At 38.3% G+C, this 26,553-nt stretch overlaps 1 protein-coding gene across 11 annotated transcripts in view; it reads left to right on the forward strand.

Moving 5' to 3' along the window:
* The window catches only part of LOC128685956 (mucin-2), an 859,817-nt gene that overhangs the window by 823,057 nt on the left and 10,207 nt on the right, over nt 1-26,553 (forward strand). For 2 of the 11 annotated variants that reach the window (XR_011391787.1, XR_011391786.1), the window contains exon 15: nt 1,106-1,222. The exons of 5 other annotated variants lie outside the window; for them this stretch is intronic. Coding sequence is in view for 4 of the 6 variants with exons in the window: in XM_070083383.1 (XP_069939484.1) it covers nt 1,106-1,160 (55 nt within the window). In the remaining 2 variants the exon portion in view is untranslated. The remainder of the gene's footprint in view (nt 1-1,105; nt 1,223-26,553) is intronic. 4 more of the 11 variants (XM_070083386.1, XM_070083384.1, XM_070083383.1 and 1 more) reach the window with 3 other exon arrangements.

Consider the following 26,553-nt stretch of genomic DNA (forward strand, 5'->3'; position numbering starts at 1 on the left):
ACATATATGTATATAATGTGTATATATATATATATATATATATATATATATATATATATATATATATATATATACATATATACATATATATATACATATATATATACACACATATATATATACATATATATATACACACACATATATATATACATATATATATACACACACATATATATATACATATATATATACACACACATATATATATACATATATATATACACACACATATATATATACATATATATATACGCATATATACATATATATATATACACATATATATATACACATATATATACATATATATATATATATATATATATATACATATATATATATATATATATATATATATATATATATATATATATACACACACACGTCGTGCCGAATAGGCAGAACTTGCGATTTTGGCTTAAATAGCAACGCTCAACTTGCCATATAGGACAAGCGAAAATTTGTGTATGCAATAATTTCGCCAAAATCATTCTGAACCTAATGAAAAAAATATATTTCACTGTGTTTGTTTAGTATTAAATTATTGTAAACAAATCTAAAATATATTTAGTTGGGTTAGGCTAAAATAAATTGTTCTTGTTATAATAAGGTTAGGTAAGTTTTCTAAGATTCTTTTGGTGCAAAATTAGAAGTTTTTACATCAGCATTAATGAAAAAATATACCTTTAAACGTATAAGAGAAAATTTCAGAAAGGACTTAATTTTAAATGAATTCTTGCTAATTGACCAGTTTTACGTATTCGGCACGACATTATATATATAGACATATGTAATATATATATATATATATATATATATATATATATATATATATATATATATATATATATATATATATATATATATATATATATATATGCACACACACACACACTATTATATATTATAGTTTAACTGATTAATTGTGTTTAGAGAAAATCTGACAGTCTATCCCTTGATACAGTCATGACCCTCCCAGTCACCCACCCTGCAGCCCACCTCCCTTGTTACTGTAACTGTGACCCTCCACTCCCATTACCCTTGTCTTCACAAGATAACCCTATGAGGATGATAAAAGTAGGCTGTTGGATTTTTCATTTAGGTTCTTCTTGGGTGGAGGTTTAGATGATGGTGGAGGAAGTAGTGGAGAAACTTAAGTGCACTGTGCACCTTGCAGGATTGTGGAGGAGAGTCTGTGAGGCAGGTGCGCATATAACAGGTGGGAAGCTCGTGCATCTGTAGGGGCTCACTCCCTGGGCACTTGCATGTCAGCTGTGTATTTGTGTGCACCCTCACCTGCTCTTTTTTTTTTTTTTCATGTGCACACTAACTTGTGTTCACCAGAAAATTAGTATGTGGTAGTTTTTGTGTGTGTACAGCTACAATACGATGGATTTAAACCTTTGCAATGCTTTTTATTAATTTGAATATTTAGTACAGCATTTGTATTTTAGTTTTCTTGCTTCCTCCTCTTGCCACCCCTCCTCCCAATTTTTAATTTACAAGCAGAGAGCTTTTATCCAACTTCAGCTGTATCCTGTCAAAGGTATACAATCACCCACACCAGTCCACTAACACCCAGGTACCTACTTACTACTAGGTGAACATGGGCAATGGGTGTAAAGAAACATGTCAACTGTTTCCATCTGTGCTGAGGGTGCTACCAACTGAGCCACATATGCCATAATTTTTTTTTAAGTCAAGTGTGCCAACTTGGTTTATTTGGAAAATGCTGTTTTGCATAGTAAAAATTCTTTTGATGCACTAATTTAGGCTGACCTTAGATGGGTTGGGTAGCATTCAGCTGAAGGGTTAAGTTGCTATATTAATTTAATGCAAAGAAATTAAAAGTTAATTCATGTGAATATTAATGCATAAAATTAAATTTCTGAAAAAATTGCAAGTCTACCAGTGTGAACCCATATGCAGTGGTACCTCGAGTTTCAAACAGCTTCCAACTCAAACAATTATGTAAGTGTATTTTTGGGGGACTGAAACGGACTAATCTAATTTACATTATTCCTTATGGGAACAAATTCGTTCAGTATCGGCACTCGAACAGCCTTCTGGAATGAATTAAGTTCGTAACAGTGGAACCTCGGCTTACGAGTGCCACACCATACGAGTTTTTCAGGATATGAGCAGTCGCTCGGTCAATTTTTTATTTCTGGATACGAGCAAAAATTCAGGATGCGAGCTTCCCCCTCAAACAACTTTTTTTTTGACCTCCAGATCTTAGAAAAGTAAAAGTGAATATATAATTGTAGTTCAGTGTCATGATGTATTATGTTGTTTTTACAGCTTAAGACTATACCTGCAACAGAAATAATAGTATTTCTTAACTTAAATTGTGGGTGCTGGTGCTTGTCGATGATTGTGAAGAAAGTGGAGAGTTATGCTGTGGCCCTACTGGATTGAGGGGGATTGTAGAGGTTCTGGTACTGAAGTTGATGGTTGTATTAGAGTGTGCATAAATTCTGTAATGGATTTCTGTTCTGTTTTACCCTGTTGTACATTATACAACTGATGGTAAGGCATCAGCTACTCTTGACACCATTTCAGGGTCCTCTTCAGTGAAAAAGTCTAACTTTAAGTCGAAAATAAGACACATGTACAACATCTGGGTATCTTTATTGTAGACGTTTCCCCATCCAGTGGCTTTATCAATACAAATTCCAGGACATAATTTGAAGACAGAACTATATACAGAAGATGAGGTAATCAGTCCCTCAGCCTTGGAGTTGCTGCGAAGAGCACCGTAGTCATGGAGGTTCTGGAGCATAGGCAAGGAGCCTGGCGCTTATATTCTAATGTCAGGTGGAAAGGGGACATGTAGCAGACGAGGGCTTAGTCACTGGTAGGCGGGATTCCCCAGTGGCGAAACATCTACAATAAAGATACCCAGATGTTGCACATGTGTCTTATTTTCATCTTGTCGGTATTGTATACCATTCTTGTATAACTTTAAGTCATTCAGTAAGTCAGTCAAGTCATTCATTGTCATGCTATTCAGTCAGTCAGTCAAGTCAGTCAGTCATTTAGCCACACTGGTATGCCTACTGGGTGTCATGATAGCTTGGCAGATACAAGATATGGTAATTAAAAGACCAAAACACAATTCACAAACACAGCTAGCTTGTACGAGAGAAGTGGAACTGAACACATAGGCTGTGGTGGCGGGAGTGTTGGGGGATGGCAGGAGGTCTTCCCTGCTGACCCACAACAAGGCGGCCGCTTGAGGTAGGGAATCGCCGCCACCACTTGTCACATGACATATTTTATTCATTCTAGAGTATATATCAGGTTTCTATGTTATTTATATTGTTTATTATGTCATTTTGGATGAATTATGATAGATAAGCCATAGAGTTGATATTAGTGTCATACTGAAGTATTTTTGTCCTGCCTCCCAGAACAGGAATTCTGCTGGAATGGATTAATGGCATTTCAGTTAATTTAAATGAGGAAAATTGACTCAGCATACGAACAGATCGGGATATGAGCAAGGTCACGGAATGAATTAAACTTGTAAACTGAGGTTCCACTGTACTCTGATGATTATACTCATGTGTACCTGTACCTAAATAAACTTACACTATGCTGGTGTGCAGGTACACATTAAAATCACTAAGAGTGTCTTATTAGTCTTGAAGACGCCATATTAATAATAATAATAATCACTCTGAGGTGCATTAAATGTTGTATATTTTTTTTTATTTTTTTTTTATTATCACACCGGCCGATTCCCACCAAGGCAGGGTGGCCCGAAAAAGAAAAACTTTCACCATCATTCACTCCATCACTGTCTTGCCAGAAGGGTGCTTTACACTACAGTTTTTAAACTGCAACATTAACACCCCTCCTTCAGAGTGCAGGCACTGTACTTCCCATCTCCAGGACTCAAGTCCGGCCTGCCGGTTTCCCTGAATCCCTTCATAAATGTTACTTTGCTCACACTCCAACAGCACGTCAAGTATTAAAAACCATTTGTCTCCATTCACTCCTATCAAACACGCTCACGCATGCCTGCTGGAAGTCCAAGCCCCTCGCACACAAAACCTCCTTTACCCCCTCCCTCCAACCCTTCCTAGGCCGACCCCTACCCCGCCTTCCTTCCACTACAGACTGATACACTCTTGAAGTTATTCTGTTTCGCTCCATTCTCTCTACATGTCCGAACCACCTCAACAACCCTTCCTCAGCCCTCTGGACAACAGTTTTGGTAATCCCGCACCTCCTCCTAACTTCCAAACTACGAATTCTCTGCATTATATTCACACCACACATTGCCCTCAGACATGACATCTCCACTGCCTCCAGCCTTCTCCTCGCTGCAACATTCATCACCCACGCTTCACACCCATATAAGAGCGTTGGTAAAACTATACTCTCATACATTCCCCTCTTTGCCTCCAAGGACAAAGTTCTTTGTCTCCACAGACTCCTAAGTGCACCACTCACTCTTTTTCCCTCATCAATTCTATGATTCACCTCATCTTTCATAGACCCATCCGCTGACACGTCCACTCCCAAATATCTGAATACGTTCACCTCCTCCATACTCTCTCCCTCCAATCTGATATTCAATCTTTCATCACCTAATCTTTTTGTTATCCTCATAACCTTACTCTTTCCTGTATTCACCTTTAATTTTCTTCTTTTGCACACCCTACCAAATTCATCCACCAATCTCTGCAACTTCTCTTCAGAATCTCCCAAGAGCACAGTGTCATCAGCAAAGAGCAGCTGTGACAACTCCCACTTTGTGTGTGATTCTTTATCTTTTAACTCCACGCCTCTTGCCAAGACCCTCGCATTTACTTCTCTTACAACCCCATCTATAAATATATTAAACAACCACGGTGACATCACACATCCTTGTCTAAGGCCTACTTTTACTGGGAAAAAATTTCCCTCTTTCCTACATACTCTAACTTGAGCCTCACTATCCTCGTAAAAACTCTTCACTGCTTTCAGTAACCTACCTCCTACACCATACACTTGCAACATCTGCCACATTGCCCCCCTATCCACCCTGTCATACGCCTTTTCCAAATCCATAAATGCCACAAAGACCTCTTTAGCCTTATCTAAATACTGTTCACTTATATGTTTCACTGTAAACACCTGGTCCACACACCCCCTACCTTTCCTAAAGCCTCCTTGTTCATCTGCTATCCTATTCTCCGTCTTACTCTTAATTCTTTCAATTATAACTCTACCATACACTTTACCAGGTACACTCAACAGACTTATCCCCCTATAATTTTTGCACTCTCTTTTATCCCCTTTGCCTTTATACAAAGGAACTATGCATGCTCTCTGCCAATCCCTAGGTACCTTACCCTCTTCCATACATTTATTAAATAATTGCACCAACCACTCCAAAACTATATCCCCACCTGCTTTTAACATTTCTATCTTTATCCCATCAATCCCGGCTGCCTTACCCCCTTTCATTTTACCTACTGCCTCACGAACTTCCCCCACACTCACAACTGGCTCTTCCTCACTCCTACAAGATGTTATTCCTCCTTGCCCTATACACGAAATCACAGCTTCCCTATCTTCATCAACATTTAACAATTCCTCAAAATATTCCTTCCATCTTCCCAATACCTCTAACTCTCCATTTAATAACTCTCCTCTCCTATTTTTAACTGACAAATCAATTTGTTCTCTAGGCTTTCTTAACTTGTTAATCTCACTCCAAAACTTTTTCTTATTTTCAACAAAATTTGTTGATAACATCTCACCCACTCTCTCATTTGCTCTCTTTTTACATTGCTTCACCACTCTCTTAACCTCTCTCTTTTTCTCCATATACTCTTCCCTCCTTGCATCACTTCTACTTTGTAAAAACTTCTCATATGCTAACTTTTTCTCCCTTACTACTCTCTTTACATCATCATTCCACCAATCGCTCCTCTTCCCTCCTGCACCCACTTTCCTGTAACCACAAACTTCTGCTGAACACTCTAACACTACATTTTTAAACCTACCCCATACCTCTTCGACCCCATTGCCTATGCTCTCATTAGCCCATCTATCCTCCAATAGCTGTTTATTATGTTAATATAAACATTTAAGAATAAGAAGAAGAAAATTGTCAAAGTGGGAAGTCTGAATGTGCGTGGATGTTGTGCAGATGATAAGAAAGAGATGATTGTGAATATTATGAATGAGAAGAAGCTGGATGTCCTGGCTTTAAGTGAAACAAAGCTGAAGGGGGTGGGAGAGTTTCAGTGGAGAGGAATAAATGGGATTAGGTCAGGGGTTTCAAATAGAGTTAGAGCTAAAGGAGGAGTAGCAATAATGTTGAAGGATAAGCTATGGCAGGAAAAGAGGGACTATAAATGTATTAATTCAAGGATTATGTGGAGTAAAATAAAGATTGGATGTGAAAAGTGGGTTATAATAAGTGTGTATGCACCTGGAGAAGAGAGAAGTGTAGAGGAGAGAGGGAGATTTTGGGAAATGTTGAGTGAATGCATGGGGAGTTTTGAATCAAGTGTGAGAGTAATGGTGGTTGGGGATTTCAATGCTAAAGTGGGTAAAAATGTTATGGAGGGAGTAGTAGGTAAATTTGGGGTGCCAGGGGTAAATGTAAATGGGGAGCCTTTAATTGAGCTATGTGTAGAAAGAGATTTGGTAATAAGTAACATATTTTATGAAAAAGAGGATAAATAAATATACAAGGTATGATGTAGTACGTAATGAAAGTAGTTTGTTAGATTATGTATTGGTGGATAAAAGGTTGATGGGTAGGCTCCAGGATGTACATGTTTATAGAGGGGCAACTGATATATCGGATCATTATTTAGTTGTAGCTACAGTTAGAGTAAGAGGTAGATGGGAAAAGAGGAAGGTGGCAACAACAAGTAAGAGGGAGGTGAAAGTGTATAAACTAAGGGAGGAGGAAGTTCGGGTGAGATATAAGCGACTATTGGCAGAAAGGTGGGCTAGTGCAAAGATGAGTAGTGGGGGGGAGGGTTGAAGAGGGTTGGAATAGTTTTAAAAATGCAGTATTAGAATGTGGGGCAGAAGTTTGTGGTTATAGGAGGGTGGGGGCAGGAGGAAAGAGGAATGATTGGTGGAATGATGAAGTAAAGGGTGTGATAAAAGAGAAAAAGGTAGCTTATGAGAGGTTTTTACAAAGCAGAAGTGTTATAAGAAGAGCAGAGTATATGGAGAGTAAAAGAAAGGTAAAGAGAGTGGTGAGAGAGTGCAAAAGGAGAGCAGATGATAGAGTGGGAGAGGCACTGTCAAGAAATTTTAATGAAAATAAGAAAAAATTTTGGAGTGAGTTAAACAAGTTAAGAAAGCCTAGGGAAAGTATGGATTTGTCAGTTAAAAACAGAGTAGGGGAGTTAGTAGATGGGGAGATGGCGGTATTAGGTAGATGGCGAGAATATTTTGAGGAACTTTTAAATGTTAAGGAAGAAAGAGAGGCAGTAATTTCATGCACTGGTCAGGGAGGTATACCATCTTTTAGGAGTGAAGAAGAGCAGAATGTAAGTGTGGGGGAGGTACGTGAGGCTTTACGTAAAATGAAAGGGGGTAAAGAAACTGGAACTGATGGCATCATGACAGAAATGTTAAAAGCAGGGGGGGATATAGTGTTGGAGTGGTTGGTACTTTTGTTTAATAAATGTATGAAAGAGGGGAAGGTACCTAGGGATTGGCGGAGAGCATGTATAGTCCCTTTATATAAAGGGAAAGGGGACAAAAGAGACTGTAAAAATTATAGAGGAATAAGTTTACTGAGTATACCAGGAAAAGTGTACGGTAGGGTTATAATTGAAAGAATTAGAAGTAAGACAGAATGTAGGATTGCGGATGAGGAAGGAGGTTTCAGAGTGGATAGGGAATGTGTAGATCAAGTGTTTACATTGAAGCATATATGTGAACAGTATTTAGATAAAGGTAGGGAAGTTTTTATTGCATTTATGGATTTAGAAAAGGCATATGATAGAGTGGATAGAGGAGCAATGTGGCAGATGTTGCAAGTTTATGGAATAGGTGGTAAGTTATTAAATGCTGTAAAGAGTTTTTATGAGGATAGTGAGGCTCAGGTTAGAGTGTGTAGAAGAGAGAGAGACTACTTCCCAGTAAAAGTAGGTCTTAGACAGGGATGTGTAATGTCACCATGGTTGTTTAATATATTTATAGATGGGGTTGTAAAGGAAGTAAATGCTAGGGTGTTTGGGAGAGGGGTGGGATTAAATTTTGGGGAATCAAATTCAAAATGGGAATTGACACAGTTACTTTTTGCTGATGATACTGTGCTTATGGGAGATTCTAAAGAAAAATTGCAAAGGTTAGTGGATGAGTTTGGGAATGTGTGTAAAGGTAGAAAGTTGAAAGTGAACATAGAAAAGAGTAAGGTGATGAGGGTGTCAAATGATTTAGATAAAGAAAAATTGGATATCAAATTGGGGAGGAGGAGTATGGAAGAAGTGAATGTTTTCAGATACTTGGGAGTTAACGTGTCAGCGGATGGATTTATGAAGGATGAGGTTAATCATAGAATTGATGAGGGAAAAAAGGCGAGTGGTGCGTTGAGGTATATGTGGAGTCAAAAAACGTTATCTTTGGAGGCAAAGAAGGGAATGTATGAAAGTATAGTAGTACCAACACTCTTACATGGGTGTGAAGCTTGGGTGGTAAATGCAGCAGCGAGGAGATGGTTGGAGGCAGTGGAGATGTCCTGTTTAAGGGCAATGTGTGGTGTAAATATTATGCAGAAAATTCGGAGTGTGGAAATTAGGAAAAGGTGTGGAGTTAATAAAAGTATTAGTCAGAGGGCAGAAGAGGGGTTGTTGAGGTGGTTTGGTCATTTAGAGAGAATGGATCAAAGTAGAATGACATGGAAAGCATATACAGTGGACCCCCGGTTAACGATATTTTTTCACTCCAGAAGTACGTTCAGGTGCCAGTACTGACCGAATTTGTTCCCATAAGGAATATTGTGAAGTAGATTAGTCCATTTCAGACCCCCAAACATACACATACAAACGCACTTACATAAATACACTTACATAATTGGTCGCATTCGGAGGTAATCGTTATGCGGGGGTCCACTGTAAATCTATAGGGGAAGGAAGGCGGGGTAGGGGTCGTCCTCGAAAGGGTTGGAGAGAGGGGGTAAAGGAGGTTTTGTGGGCAAGGGGCTTGGACTTCCAGCAAGCGTGTTAGATTGGAGACGAATGGTACTTGGGACCTGACGATCTGTTGGAGTGTGAGCAGGGTAATATTTAGTGAAGGGATTCAGGGAAACCGGTTATTTTCATATAGTCGGACTTGAGTCCTGGAAATGGGAAGTACAATGCCTGCACTTTAAAGGAGGGGTTTGGGATATTGGCAGTTTGGAGGGATATGTTGTGTATCTTTATAGGTGTATGCTTCTAAACTGTTGTATTCTGAGCATCTCTGCAAAAACAGTGATAATGTGCGAGTGTGGTGAAAGTGTTGAATGATGATGAAAGTATTTTCTTTTTGGGGATTTTCTTTCTTTTTTGGGTCACCCTGCCTCGGTATGAAACGGCCGACTTGTTGAAAAAAAAAAAAAAAATTTTAATTAATCCCTCTGATATTTTTTTCAAAACTATATAATAAACATGCTACATAACATATAAACATGATAAATACACCCCACAGTAGAATAAATTAACATAAATGAGATGTTTTTCCAGTTGGCTTGTCAGTGTTGGAAAGAATGAAATTTTCTATTGTTCAACTCCAAAGAAAATGTGTACACATGGTATTACATAGAGTAACTGTAGAAAATGTTCATAATTAAGCAATAATATTCACCATAATTGGTATTGTACAGTTATATTAACCCTTTCAGGGTTGGTATTATGGCTTGAGAGCCAGTGTCAGTCCCGTAATACGCCAAAATTCTAGTGCCCTCAAATCTAGCGGGAGAAAGCTGGTAGGCATGCATGTGAGAGAATGGGTCTGCGTGGTCAGTGTGCTCAGTATGACAAAAATCGGGGCACCCGCATTGCATTGTGGGAGTGGTAATTCAGTGCGCCTTGGTCACCAAGCCAAGTCGTAAGGAATACCTCACTCTCCAGTGAATTGGGACCCTTACCTTCCCAAGTGATAGTTCTAACACAGATTGAAGTTGAATCTAATGGTTTTGAGGAGTATGTGACAGAAAGTAATGCCCAGGATACCAGAAATAGTGCTGAAAACCCAGACAATTATCAACCTTCCACCAAAAAAGTTAGACAAAGTGGCTTATTTGCATGTGGGTGGTGGGGAAGCTGCATGGGTAGTGGGGAAGGGAGCATCTGTGGTGGGGAAGACAGCGTGGGTTTGTGTAAACAGCATAGCATCATATGTGTAGATTACTAGGATAACCCAAAAAAGTCAGTGATATATTTGCATGTTGGTGGTGGGGAAGGCTGTGTGATTGTTGGGGGAGATGGCATGTTGGTTGTGTAATGCATCATTGTGACAGCAGCCGTGCCACTGACTCAGCATATCCACAACAACACCAAGCTTCCACTAGCTGTAGCAGTTATATGAATGTGTCCAGCGACTATATATGTGTCTATGTGTATTATAGAACAATAGTAATAACTTTTTTTTATTGTTGGTTTGTGTAAACAGGTTTTGTCAACAATATAATGATAATGTTTGTGCGGTTATTGTGTAGCATACGACAAGTGAATATATATACAGTATGCCTTATATTGGTCTCACAGGCCATAATAGTGGACCCTCGGTTATCGGCCGTTCCGGATATCAGCCAGTTTGGTTTTTGCCCGCTTTTTTGGCCAAAATTCTATTCTGATTATTGGCCATTATTTCGGAGATCGGCCGTATTGGATGCATAATAAATCACTCTTGAACACATTAAATGTCTTATTTTAGGTTAATATAGACATTTTCATTAGTCCATCTCTGATATTTTCTTCAAAATTATATAAGTAACACGTTACATAGTATATAAAAACGTGTTTATATGCGATGTATATTTAATAATAATCACTCTTGGGCACATTGTCATATTCATATTCTGTTCCAGAAGGTCAGCCTAAAACCGAAATGGCTGAAAACTGAAATAATATTTCCCATAAGAATTAATGTAAATCCAGTTAATCCGTTTCAGACATCCACAAAAATATTAGCAAAAAATACATTTTTTAAGGATTAACTATAGTTTTACTTACAGAAAACACTGAGTACATTCATTGCTTACCTTAAAATGTTTGTAGTCTTAACCCCTTGGCTGTCACAACCCCCAATCCTGAGGTGTCTCCTGGTGTCGCAAAATTTCAAAAAAAAAACAAAACAAATATTTTTTCTTATGAAATGATAGAGAATCTTTTCCCGATTGTAATGACACCAAAAAAAACGAAATCTGATGGAAAACTGACGGAATTACGCTCTCGCGAAGTTAGCGACCTCGGTGATATTTACAAATCGGCGATTTCACCCACTTTGAGCCCTATTTTGTTCCAGTCGACCAAACTCATAGCTATTTCTTTAGAACTCCATTTTTTCTATCGATTGAGTACAAGAAACTGCCCATTTACCAATTTCAACTACCCAATAACGTGGTCAGAAATTTGCAATTTGACCAATTTCACGAAAATTAAAAAATATGGCAATTTCAAAATAAGGTCCAGAATGAACAATGCAGGCATTCCTGCCTCTAAAATAACATTTTCTTTGTTCATCAGTCATGTCTCCAGGCCCCTCTGATATTACTCTTGCTTTCTATTTTGAACTTTTATTCAAACAAAAAATAGAAGATTTACTATTATGCAGACTACTGCAATACTGTAATAATTGTGTAAATAACATCAACCCATTCATGACTGCATATTAGAATGGCTAGTTGGACATTTATTGGACAATGACATCATTTGTTTACTTTTGAACATCGGCAAAAATCAAACATTTCCCCTACTTTGAGTTCCATTTCCAGGTTCTTTTTATAGTAAAATCAATCAAAATCACCTCTATTTCTATAATGTTTTCCATTCTATCAAATGAGACCAAGAAAACGAGAATACAACCATAAATACTATACGAAAATAGTTCACAAAGTCGGCATTTTAATTAAAAAAAACGGTCGTTTTTTTTTTTTTCTCGTGCACTGCGTGCTCCAGGATTTTTTTTTATATGGTGCACACTAACCACACAGATCCATTCTCTCACATGTGGGCCTACCAGCTTTCTCCTTCTTGATTTGAAGCCGCTAGAATTTATGAGTATACGTCAAACACGGTACCTCGTAAGATGTATATATACGGCCACGACAGTCAAAGGGTTGATGTAGGGTGAGAGGCGAGTAGTATTTATTTGTAGGAAGTCAGTGTAGGCAGTGGTAGATGTAGGTAGAGTACATGTATGTGGCTCCCCCTGGGCTACACTATACAGCCATATTATTACCATGTTCACTGAGTTTAATAATTTCTAACAACTACCTTCAGATGCCATCATAAACAGAGAGAGAAGTAATGAATAATTCACGCTGAGAATTGTAAAAAAACACATATGAAGGGCGGTTACTGAGTGAGACCCAGATTCACAGTTTTCTCTAACGCTGAATCAGAGAAAACGTAATGTTTACTCTCCACCTGACTCTCCACTCAGTTGCATGTTTATGTGCTATTGAGTTTATATGCTATGTAACGTATTTCTTATATAATTTTGAAGAAAATATCATAGATGGATTAATGAAAATGTCTATATTAACCTAAAATAAGACATTTAATGTGCTCAAGACTGATTATTATCAAACATAAATCGCATGTAAACATTGCATGGTTTTATATACTGTGGCTTATTTCGCAGTTATGCTGAATAAAGAACCACAAAAAACAATGGATTATAATGAAATGTTTGGATGAATGCGCAGAGTTTTGCTCACTCACCCAGAGACGCAGCCAGACTGACTTATGAATGCTGCCTTCCTGCTACACTCCCTGCCTTCCTGCTACACTCTCTGCATGCCTGCTGTATTTCCTGCATGCCTGCTACATTTCCTGCATGTCTGCTACACTCCCTGCCTCTATACCTGCCTTCCTTGAATTCTATAATGTTTCTCATATTCTTTACTAGGAACTTTCTTTGGGGCCATGGTTATTTATTTTGCAGTTGCACTTAATCAATAACCACCAAAAACAATGGATTATAGCAGCATGTTTGGATGAATGAGCAGAAGCTTCCTCACTTGCCCAGAGACAGCCACACTGACTCAGGAACGCGCGAGCGGCTGGTGGATTGACGCATCCAATACAGCCTATAAGCGAAATAACGGCCGATGACAGGAAGCTGAAAAACTGGCCGATAACTGAGTTGGCTGATAAGAGGAACGGCTGATAACCGAGGGTCCACTGTATAGACATTTTCATTAACCCTTAAACGATCCAAACGTATATATATGTTCACCTGCACAGCGCCCCGAATATTTTGAGAATTTTTTTTTTCTGTAGAAAAAAGAGCATGTTGTACCCAGGCGTCCCCAATTTTTTTCATACGGCGCACACTGAGTGCGCACATCCATTCTTTCATGTCTAGGCGACTCAGGCCTATCACGCCAATGTTGAATGAATGAAAAATGAAACGTGTATACAGTAGGGCCCCACTTTATGGTGTTTTGCTAATACGGTCATTTCAAATTATGACCAAAACTCCCTATACGGCTCCCCCCACCTGACTTTCTAATACGGTCACCACGCCCCACCCGGTTTGTTTACATTCTCTGCGAGATCCGTAAGCACTGTCTCTCCATTATGTCTGGAAACTCCAAAATTTTAAGTGTTTTTAACCCTTTGACTGTCGAAGGGCCCAATCCTGAAGTGTCTCCTGGTGTCGCAAAATATTCGAAAAAAAAAAATTATTTTTTCTTATGAAAATGTTAAGATTATTTTTCTGATTGTTTTAGTCCCAAAAAAAAATTTTCCCATCAGTACTTACCGAGATATAGAGTCCTGAAGTTTGCTGAAATTGATCTGCGAGCGGCGACTGCTGCTCACCCGGTAAACTTTGATTTACTTGTATTCGATGGTTTCTTGTTTTTTTTTCACATAACTTTTGTGGCCTGTGAGACCAAATTATTGTGCAATGTTCAAATATACACTCGTTGAATGTTACACAATTATAGCAAAAACACTCGTATCATTATAATGTTGCTAAAACTTGTTTACACAAACAAACAATGTAAACAAATGTTTATTATGATTGTTTTATAATATATATACAGGAGAGCAGATGATAGAGTGGGAGAGGCATTGTCAAGAAATTTTAATGAAAATAAGAAAAAATTTTGGAGTGAGTTAAACAAGTTAAGAAAGCCTAGGGAAAATATGGATTTGTCAGTTAAAAACAGAGTAGGGGAGTTAGTAGATGGGGAGATGGAGGTATTGGGTAGATGGCGAGAATATTTTGAGGAACTTTTAAATGTTAAGGAAGAAACAGAGGCAGTAATTTCATGCACTGGTCAGGGAGGTATACCATCTTTTAGGAGTGAAGAAGAGCAGAATGTAAGTGTGGGGGAGGTACGTGAGGCATTACGTAAAATGAAAGGGGGTAAAGCAGCTGGAACTGATGGGATCATGACAGAAATGTTAAAAGCAGGGGGGGATATAGTGTTGGAGTGGTTGGTACTTTTGTTTAATAAATGTATGAAAGAGGGGAAGGTACCTAGGGATTGGCAGAGAGCATGTATAGTCCCTTTATATAAAGGGAAAGGGGACAAAAGAGACTGTAAAAATTATAGAGGAATAAGCTTACTGAGTATACCAGGAAAAGTGTACGGTAGGGTTATAATTGAAAGAATTAGAAGTAAGACAGAATGTAGGATTGCGGATGAGCAAGGAGGTTTTAGAGTGGGTAGGGGATGTGTAGATCAGGTGTTTACATTGAAGCATATATGTGAACAGTATTTAGATAAAGATAGGGAAGTTTTTATTGCATTTATGGATTTAGAAAAGGCATATGATAGAGTGGATAGAGGAGCAATGTGGCAGATGTTGCAAGTATATGGAATAGGTGGTAAGTTATTAAATGCTGTAAAGAGTTTTTATGAGGATAGTGAGGCTCAGGTTAGGGTGTGTAGAAGAGAGGGAGACTACTTCCCGGTAAAAGTAGGTCTTAGACAGGGATGTGTAATGTCACCATGGTTGTTTAATATATTTATAGATGGGGTTGTAAAGGAAGTAAATGCTAGGGTGTTTGGGAGAGGGGTGGGATTAAATTATGGGGAATCAAATTCAAAATGGGAATTGACACAGTTACTTTTTGCTGATGATACTGTGCTTATGGGAGATTCTAAAGAAAAATTGCAAAGGTTAGTGGATGAGTTTGGGAATGTGTGTAAAGGTAGAAAGTTGAAAGTGAACATAGAAAAGAGTAAGGTGATGAGGGTGTCAAATGATTTAGATAAAGAAAAATTGGATATCAAATTGGGGAGGAGGAGTATGGAAGAAGTGAATGTTTTCAGATACTTGGGAGTTGACGTGTCGGCGGATGGATTTATGAAGGATGAGGTTAATCATAGAATTGATGAGGGAAAAAAGGTGAGTGGTGCGTTGAGGTATATGTGGAGTCAAAAAACGTTATCTATGGAGGTAAAGAAGGGAATGTATGAAAGTATAGTAGTACCAACACTCTTATATGGGTGTGAAGCTTGGGTGGTAAATGCAGCAGCGAGGAGACGGTTGGAGGCAGTGGAGATGTCCTGTTTAAGGGCAATGTGTGGTGTTAATAAAAGTATTAGTCAGAGGGCAGAAGAGGGGTTGTTGAGGTGGTTTGGTCATTTAGAGAGAATGGATCAAAGTAGAATGACATGGAAAGCATATAAATCTATAGGGGAAGGAAGGCGGGGTAGGGGTCGTCCTCGAAAGGGTTGGAGAGAGGGGGTAAAGGAGGTTTTGTGGGTAAGGGGCTTGGACTTCCAGCAAGCGTGCGTGAGCGTGTTAGATAGGAGTGAATGGAGACGAATGGTACTTGGGACCTGACGATCTGTTGGAGTGTGAGCAGGGTAATATTTAGTGAAGGGATTCAGGGAAACCGGTTATTTTCATATAGTCGGACTTGAGTCCTGGAAATGGGAAGTACAATGCCTGCACTTTAAAGGAGGGTTTTGGGATATTGGCAGTTTGGAGGGATATGTTGTGTATCTTTATATGTGTATGCTTCTAGACTGTTGTATTCTGAGCACCTCTGCAAAAACAGTGATAATGTGCGAGTGTGGTGAAAGTGTTGAATGATGATGAAAGTATTTTCTTTTTGGGGATTTTCTTTCTTTTTTTTTTGGGTCACCCTGCCTCGGTGGGAGACGGCCGACTTGTTGAAAAAAAAAAAAAATACATATATACAATCACTGGACACTTTTCTAGAAGTGCTGCAGCTTGTGGAATTCTTTGAAACATGGGTATAAGCACAATGGTGTCTTACACTCCTCACACATAAAACGAGTGTCTCTGCATTTTTGTGGGCGTTTTGTGGTATGTCCACAGACAAAACACCTCTTCTGAGCATTTTTCTTGGCAGTTGTAGCAGGCAGTGATATGGGGTAGTGATCACCAGGCCTCAGACAAGAGGACATGTGTTGATAATTTCGTGGGCGCTGGTCTATTGCAGGTGTTGTTTCTTGGTACTTGAATATTATTTGTCTGATGACTGACAAACAAAATTCACCATATTTGGGTTTCTTCTTGGTCTTCAACTTATACATATTATAAGCATTCAGCATGGAAATGTCAAGAAGATGGAAAAACAGTTTTATGTACCACTTATAACTCTTGCGAACACAGTCAGCAAACCCAATCTGCATGTCACATTTGTCCACTAAGCGCATATTGAGGTTGTAATCCATCATAGCTGCAGGTTTTACAATGGGTTCATTGGTCTCTCTATTCTGCTTGCCAGTGTCTACCATTTCCTGTCGGTGAACTGATGTCAGATGTGTGACATCACGTTTGTCATGCCACCGAAATGCCATGATGTCATTGGCAGCAAACACCTGCACTTCACCTCTACGACTGCCAGCATCAAACCTAGGCATATGTTTACGATTTCTACGCACTGTGCCACACACATCTGTCATGTTCACTCGCAAGAAATCACTGAGTATAGGGCTTGTGTACCAGTTGTCAGTATATAAAATATGCCCCTTACCAAGATATGGCTCCATCATTGTTCTAACCACATCACCAGAGATACCCGGTAACTTCCTGGTATCTTCCATTGTTTTACCGCCAGTGTATACAATTACAGTATATCCAAAACCAGACCAGTTTTGCAATCACACAGAACAAATAACCTTATACCAAAGCGTTTCCTCTTGCTTGGTATATACTGCTTGAATAAGAGTCTTCCTTTGAACAAAATCAAAGACTCGTCAATAACAAGCTTCCTGAAGGGATAAAAATACATACAGCACTTTTGTTTCAGGTACATAAACACACGTCTGATCTTATATAACCTGTCGCTTCTGTCAGGCCTGGTTTTGTCTGAAAAGTGTAACATACATAACAGTAACACAAATCTATTCACTGGTATAATGTCACTGAAAGCAGGGGTTGAAATCAGGTGGTCTGTCACCCAGTATGTGTTGACCCTATGCTTATACACATGTGGCATAAGCATTATTGTGGCAAAGAACAGATACATCCCTGCCACAGTTGTGTCCTTCCACTGGTGTAGGCGTGATCTTGGTGACAGAATAGTGTTTGCCATGGTGTACTCATAGTATGTATTGCTTTCCCTGACAATAATGTCCATCAGGGGTTCATCGAAGAACAACTGAAAGCATTCCAGTTCAGTGGGATTGTTCCCAAGTGTACATGATGGCCGTATTCCACTTTGTCCTCCATCAAAGTCATGGGGATTGGGAACAAACTCGTCATCTTGCTGCCAATCCCAGATGCGGTCAGCTGGTGCGTTCTGGATATTGTAATGTGGTTGTGGGAGTGTGGGGTCGGGTGAGGCTGGTTGTAGTTGTGCAGAGTCAGCAGCGCGGGTAGTAGCGTGGCCCGCTGCTGGTGTCACATGACTCATGCCACCATCACTATCACCACCACCGCCTGCTGCCTCACTCACATCATTTATACCCATCGTAACAATATCGTCATCTTCACTATCAGGACGTGGTGTAGGGCCACGGGATGTGCTCCGAGATGTACTCCTTCCTCTTGGAAGAGCATATGGCACACTACCAGACCACATGCGACGTCGTATATACTGCCGCTTCACTGGGGAATATTCACCCTCACTGTCACAACTAGAACTGCTTTCAATAACCTTGAAATCACTATCACTATCACTTGCACTGCTCACATCTGAGTCTTGTACACGGGCAAATAGTTTCTTCTTTCGTCCTGGTACAGGTGAACATGAACGAGCCGGCCCAGCACCAGAGGTGGAAGGTTGTGCGTCGTCTGGGTTTTCATCACTAATTATGTTATCCTGGGTAATTTTCTCTGTCACACCCGCTTCAAAACCAGGGAATTCACTTTCACTGACACTATCATCACTGTTTGAGCTATCACTTGGGAACAAAAGACCTCCAATCCGCCAAGGAGTGAAGAACTTTTTACCGTGAGGCATGGTGAAAATGGACTACCAAGATGCCGTTCCCACAATGCACCGCTGAGTCCCAGATTTTTTTCACAGGGTGCACACCGACCACTGAGACCCATTCTCTCTCGTGTAGGCCTACCAGCCCTCTCCCGCTTGATTTGAAGCCGCTAGAATTTATGCGTATAGATACGTCAAACACGGTATCTCCCATGACGTATATATACAACCGCGACAGTCAAAGGGTTAAAAGTTATTTCATATTTTATATATACTCTGATAATTATACACCTACCATCTGACTTACGACCGTGTTTTTTATGCCAAATTTCTGGGAAATAAACAACTATTTGTGTTGTACACAGTGTTTATCCTAAACCTTACAGTATAAAATACAGTACTAACAACATAAAAATTAAAGTAAAACATGAAATACCAAAATAAAACAATAAAATAAAGTCATTACAAAAATGTTTTGTTGATATTCAGTAGTAAAGTTCGACTTACGACCGGTTTCTCGGAACCGAACTCGGTCGTAAGTTGGATGGTAGGTATACTTATGTATACCTGTACTTAAATAAGCTTACACACTGTGCTGGCATGCAGGTACACATTAAAATCAGTAAGAGTGTTTTATGTCTCCAAACGTCATATTAGTAATGATAATATTAATCACCGAGTCTCATTTAAATGTCGTATATTATGTTAATATACACATTTTCGTTAATCCATCTATGATATTTTTTCAAAATTATATAATAAACATGATGCATAGCATATAAATATGATAAATACACCCCACAGTAGAATAAATAAACATAAATATGAGATGTGTTAGTAGACGACTTGCACAAGTGACGCCATATTAGAAATAATAATCACCGAGTCTCATTAAATGTCGTATATTACGTTAATATACACATTTTCATTAATCCATCCATTATTTTTTTTTTCAAAATTATATAAACATGATACATAACATATAAAGATGATAAATACACCCCACAATAGAATAAATAAACATAAATATGAGATGTGGTAGCCAGATAACTTGTACAAGTGATGCCAAGAATAACATTTTCTCTAATCTAACATAAGAGAAAATGTGTTACTGGGGGTAACTGTAGAAAATTATTCCTTTTGTATGTATAAGTTTATTCAGGTATACACAAATACAGTTACATAGATTATCATACATAACAGCATATGTGTAGAGAACCTAGGATAACCCAAAAAAGTCAGAGTGACTTATTTCCATTGCCTTCACTCAGAGCATCATTTCTTCTCAAAATGATGTTACATGAGAATGTGAGTGTTCTTCTGTTTATTCTACCGTATCTATGTAGAGACAACCTGTACACAATGTAACTTGTACACAAACCAGACTTGTACACTTTGTTTGTTTACAAAACTTACCTTCGCCTGGTTTGTTTACATAACTCTGCGCCTGTCCTCTCTCATGCACTCATTCTTTCTCGCTCTCATTTATTCGTTTTATCTCATTTACTTACTCCTGACCCTACATTAAGACTACAAATATTTTAAGGTAAGTAATGAGTGAACTGTTTATACATTTTATCGCTCTGGGATGCTCAAATATCATAGAATATATGTATGGGTGGGGTGGCCTGGTATGGTAGCCCGGCTGACTACCATACATACCACACTTGATTTCTTACAATAAATACTCCTTGTCTCACCCTAGATTAAGACTATAAGTATTTTAAGGTAAGTAATGAGTGCACTATGTATGTATTGTACTTTTTTATTGTTTTTTGATCCCTAGTTCCATTGCTAACTTAATATATGTTAGTGTAAACTTGTTATCTAGTATTTGTATGTATTTATTAGTGGAAAAAAAGGGTGTTCCACTTTACGGCGATTTCAGCTGTACAGCGGTAGCCTGGAACCTAACCTGCCGTATAAGTGGGGCCCTGCTGTATATATACATTTGGGGTGCTATGCGAGAGAACGTATATATACGTTTGGACCGTTTAAAGGTTAATCCATCTATGATATTTTCTTTAAAATTAAATAAGAAACACGTTACATAGCATATAAACATAGCGTATAAACATGCAATGTTTATATGCTGTCAATTATTATAATAAAAAAGAAGCGCTAAGCCACAAGGGCTATACAGCTATATGCTGTCAAGTGGAGAGTTGGGTGGAGAGTAAACATTACGTTTTCTCTGATTCAGCACTAGAGAAACTGTGAATCTGGCATCTCGCCTAGTAACCGCCCTTCATATGCATTTGTTTACAATTCTTGGCATGAATTATTCATAATTTCTCCCTTTGTTATGATGGCATCTAAATATAGTTGTTAGAAATTATTAAACTCGGCGAACATGGTAATAATATGGCTGTGTAGTGTAACCCAGGGGGGCTACACTACACAGAAGGGAGAAGGAGCAGGGTATTCCCAACTCCCTCTCCCCTCCTGCCTATATCAATATGCCAACAAGTCTTCAGTAAAGGTATTTAATGTTCATTTATCATTAAAAGTTGTGTTTTATATTTATTTCTCATTGTTTTCTGTATGTAAACTATAATTAATCTTTAAAAATGTATTTTTGGGTGTCTGAAACGGATTAATTGGATTTACATTAATTCTTATGAAAAATATCATTTCGGTTTTTGGCCTTTTCCGATTTAGGCTGACCTGGAATAGATTACAGCCGATAACTGAGGGTCCACTGTACTTGAAAAAATAAAATATTAAAAAATAAAAGAAAAAAAGCAGAGCAGAAGTAAATATATATTACCGAGTGACCGGCAGTCACCGATGTTGCCGTAAGCGGTTCACTTCCTGTCAATTTCACGCCTCTCTATCTGGTAAGTATTGATCGCATATTTTTTTTTTGTTCTATAACACTGAAAAATATTCTTAAGATTTTGGTAAGAACAATTTTTTTTTTTTTTTTCAAGTATTTTTTGATCCAGAGAGTTAATTATCAGGGGTAAAAAAAAAAAAACCACAATACCATGACTGGAACAATACACAGATAACCTGTATATAGGAGAGAGGAGCTTACGATGACATTTTGGTCCGACTTGGGCCATTTACAAAGTAAATGGTGCAAGTTGGACCCAAACATTGTTGTAAGCTCCTCTCTCCTGTATGTGGGTTATTTGTGAATTATCAGGGGTCTCGACCCTGAAAGGGTTAAAAAAAGTACTAAACCTGTGTAATTATTATATGATGATATGCAGTGTAACTGATATGATAGGTCAATAATAATGAATGGAGATACAAGAGTTTTTCTCTTTGTGAAATTAAATCTTTTGCTTGGGGTGCTATGTTGTGCTTAATCTCTTACTGTTTATTATAAATAAATGCTGTATGTTTATTAATTGGTAAATTAATGCTCCATATTCAGTTTGTTTATAAGACTGTTTTCAAACAGAATTAAGCCCTCCCTCTCCCTTAACTGAATGCCTGAGTGTTTCAATATAGTGTTACTTTCAGCTATGTAAAAATTATGGTAGAACTTTCTTTTTTAACACAGTACCCCACTTATTGTTTACATGAATATTATGTAGTAGATTTTGTACAATGGGCAGTTGCTAGACTAATATTAACTTGTTAGTCTGTTTATAAAGGTGGAAGTGTCTTTGGACATTTTTGTTAACATTGTTGCATTTTCTTCATTATTTGCAAAGCTAAAGCAGTGATAAGCAAAATTTATTTTTTATATTAATTTCTCCATCTGGCACAGATAATGAGTCCCTGGTGCCTTTGAAAAAACTTTGGCCAAGCACTTTCCTATTTTCTAGAGCAGTATTTTGATATCCAACCATCACAAAACCTGTGAGATTTTTAGTCAGTGAATGTGTAGCATGTGCAGACAGACACAGGCACACACTTTCTCTCTCACTCAGTCTCTCTCCACCAAGAATAATAAACATTGGCCATCTCACCCTGGAACAAAAAAAAAAGGGGGGACTGTGGCTGTTTTATATGAATCATTTAACTTGTGGCTGTTTTATATGAATCATTTAACTTAAGTTCAGTATATTACTTAGTCATTGCTTCCATCTGCATTTGAAAAGCTCAGTAATTTTTTTGCCTTTGCCTGTAGAGAGAGCATCTCCTCTTTCCAGTTTACATCTCTTCGTTTTCCTTAGGGAAATATGCCTTGGGCATATTTCAGCTACCAGAGAGTTGATCCTTTCAAGACACTGGTTCAGATCCATATTATTTAAGATATCTTCCTAGCATGTTTCATTTAAGTCATGATTTATTTGATCCCATCTGATGTTCTTGTTGTTGAAGTTGAATTTTGAAGAATGAGACATTTACGCAACACATGGGAATCTTTATTGGACGAAAACCTACTTACACTAGTGGGTGGTTCTACTGTGACCCTGCCTCCTGCTTTGACTTGCCTTACTACAGTATATAAGACACTTTTCTGGCCATATGCTGTACTTTCTACAAGGCTGAGGGACTGATTACCTGCAAATCCTACTCTCCTTACACCTTTCTTATTTGTATTGGATTGATGAAATGCCACTGTGTGGCAAAAATTTCCTCGATAAAGATTCCCACATGTTGCATATGTTCAACTTGTTGGTTTTCAAAACCATTTATAACAAGTTCAATTTTGGTGAAGACACCCTCATACCTGTATGCATTTTGCTGGTCAGGACCCCCATGCATACAAGTCTGGATTTCGATTATGTTGTGAATTGAATTAAATGTTTAGATACTGTTATATTTTGTACCAGGTCATCATTATTTGTGAAAATAAGGTCAAGTGTGTTTTCCAGTCTTGCTGACTCCACTGTCCTGTCAGCTTAGGGTGAATGAAATTATTGCAGACATCAATGTATGTGTGACTTTTCATCTGTACTGCCTCCAGGAATTATCTCTGTTATAACATTATTTGGTACATTTTTTTTTTTTTTTCATTTTGATTGTCTTAAATTTAAATCACCATGCAGGAAGATATTTGGGGCTGAAAGATTTTCCAGACAATAATCAATTTTCAGTAACTGTTTTTGAACTGTTGGGAAGTTGCATCTGGCAGCTTATATACAAGTAATGACCAGGTTTTGGTTCTTGGTCTTTATTGTTAAAACTTCAACTACATAATTTGTGGTGTTTAGTAATTCTGTGCAAATGATCAACTCTGACATAGGTCAACCCTCCCTTGTTGCTTGTTCTTTCTGTTGCATCTAAATAAGTTGTACCTGCTATTCATATTTTGTTGTCAGTGGTTCTTTTGTATGGGTCTCTGAAGGCTGCAAACATTGCATTTGATTCCATGAGTACACTAATGAGAGGTTTATTTGCAAATACAAATGAAGTTGTATTAATTTTTTGTTAGGGAGATTTTGTTTTATTGGCATCAGTATTTGTGGTTCTAGAGAGAACTCCACTGACTGTGCCTCCAGTCCAACAAGGTTCCAAGATGGTTGAATATTTTTGTCATTTTCCATTTTTCTGTTTCCTGGTACTAAAAAAATCACTTGCAGAATGACTATAACTACAGTGGACCCCTGGTTCGCGATACTAATCCGTTCCTGAGAGCTCATCGTAAACCAAAAATATCGGAAAGCGAATCAATTTTCCCCATAAGAAATAATGGAAATCAAATTAATCCGTGCAAGACACCCAAAAGTATGAAAAAAAAACTTTTACCACATGAAATATTAAGTTTAATGCAATAGAATAGTAATTACAATAACAATAAATAACGAAAGAATAATTGACACTTACCTTTAACCCTTTGAGGGTCGACATGCCCTCTCCGAAACTCGTTCTCAGGGTCGGCCAAATTTAAAAAAAAAAAAATTATTTTCTCTTATGAAAAGATAGAGAATCTTTTCCCGATCATAAAGACACCAAAAGTTTGAAATTTGATAGAAAACTTACGGAATTATGCTCTCGCAAAGTTAGCGGTCTCGGCGATGTTTACGCATCGGTGATTTTGCCCACTTTGAGCCCCATTTTCGGCCAATTTCACTGTACTAGTCGACAAAAAACATGAATATTTCGCTAGAACTCCATTTTTTCTATCGAATGGGTGCAAGAAACCACCCATTTATGAAATTCAACTATCCAGTACAGTGGTCAGAATTTAGCAATTTTGCCAATTTCACACAACTTTCAAAAGATGCCAATTTCCGAATAGGGTCCAGAATAAACAAGAAAGACATTCGTGGCACTAAAATGACATTTCCTCTAGTCATTAGTCACGTCTCAAGGCCCCTCTTATATTCTTTTGCTTTCCACTTTGAATTTTTATTCTCACAAAAAATATAAGATTTACTGTTATGCAGACTACTGCATTAGTGTAAAAAATGGTATAAATATTATTGGTGCACTTGTGAAAGAATATTAGACTCACCAGTTGACGTGTATTGCACGCTTGGCACGATTTGTTTACTTTTGAAGTTTGGTAAAAATCGAACATTTCTGCTACTTTGAGCTCAATTTCAAGGCACCTTTCATTGTAAAACCAGTCAAAATCATCTCAATTTCTGTAATATGTCTTCCATTCTATAAAATGAGACCAAGAAAACTAGAATACAACAATAAATACCATACGAAAATACACTGCAAAGTCGCTGATTTATTCCAAAAAAATGGTCAAAGTTTTTTTTTTCTCATTATGCACTGTGTGCTGCAGGATTTTTTTTAGACTGTGCACACTGACCACATAGACCCATTCTTTCATATGAAGGCCTACCAGCTTTCTCCCACTAGATTTGAGGCCGCTAGAATTTATGCGTACTAGTACGTCAAAAACCCCTACGCATAAGACGTACTAGTACGACCAAAACCCTCAAAGGGTTAATGAAGATCTGGTGATGATTGATGGGATGGGAGGAGGGGAGAGTGTGGATGGAGTTAGCATTTAGAAGGGGAATCCCCCTCCATTAGGACTTGAGGTAGCAAGTCCTTTTCCGGGGTTACTTCCCTTCTTCTTTTAATGCCACTAGGACCAGGTTGAGAGTCACTGGACCTCTGTCGCACAACATAACTGGCAGCCTCACCATGCCTAATCACACTATGTATGCCACTACGATTCTTAAATCTTTCAAACCAACCTTTGCTGGCCTTAAATTCACTCACATCACCACTAGTTGCAGGCAATTTTTTTTTACCAAATCGTCATGCAACTGCCTAGCCTTTTCACAAATGATTGCTTGAGAGATGCTATCTCCTGCTATCTGTTTTTCATTTATCCACACCAATAACAGTCTCTCAACATTTTCTAACACTTGCGGTGTCTGTTTCGTAATCACAGTTGCACCTTTTACAAGAACAGCTTCCTTGATTGCCGTTTTCTTGCTCACTATAGTAGAGATGGTTGATTGGGGTTTACAACCTGACCAGCTCCGACACACGCACTCCTCTTTCGTACTTTGCAATTATCTCTTTCTTCATTTCAACAGTCATTAGCACCCTTGGTTGGCACTGGGAGCTTTCTTGGGGCCCATGGTGACTTTTTTTGCAAAAACAGGCACCAAAAACAGGGATAATATGGAATGTACTGAATGTATCCTTAGATGCTCGCACACTGGCACACACGGGGCAGCTCAGGCCACACATGGACACGTCTCGTACGAACCACATCGCATACTGGGTTTTGTATCGGGAAGCGAGGCAAATTTTCTGCGATATAATGCATCGGTTACCAGATTTATCAGATACCGATAGCATCGCGAACCAGGGGTCCACTGTACTGTGGTTGTGTTTGTGGGGTCTGTACCTCCTGGTCTTTTTCAGAGGGTATGCAGGGCAGCTTGTGTTGTAGCATTGTTTTTCATAAACTGATGTATGGCATATTTCGAGTTGAAAAAATTTACAAGAGATATGAAGACACTCCTTTGGACAGGAAGTTGTGTTTTTTTTTTTTTTTTTTTGTGGTCAAAGTTGTATATCCCATTCATTTTTCCAGATGTTCCATGCCTACAGATACCCCAAGCATAGAATTTACACAATTTTGCTTTCAGCTAGCTAGAATTTGTGGGGTATGAGTTC

The sequence above is a fragment of the Cherax quadricarinatus genome, chromosome 9 (assembly GCF_038502225.1).
Source record: "Cherax quadricarinatus isolate ZL_2023a chromosome 9, ASM3850222v1, whole genome shotgun sequence".
Classification (NCBI taxonomy): Eukaryota; Metazoa; Arthropoda; class Malacostraca; order Decapoda; family Parastacidae; genus Cherax; species Cherax quadricarinatus.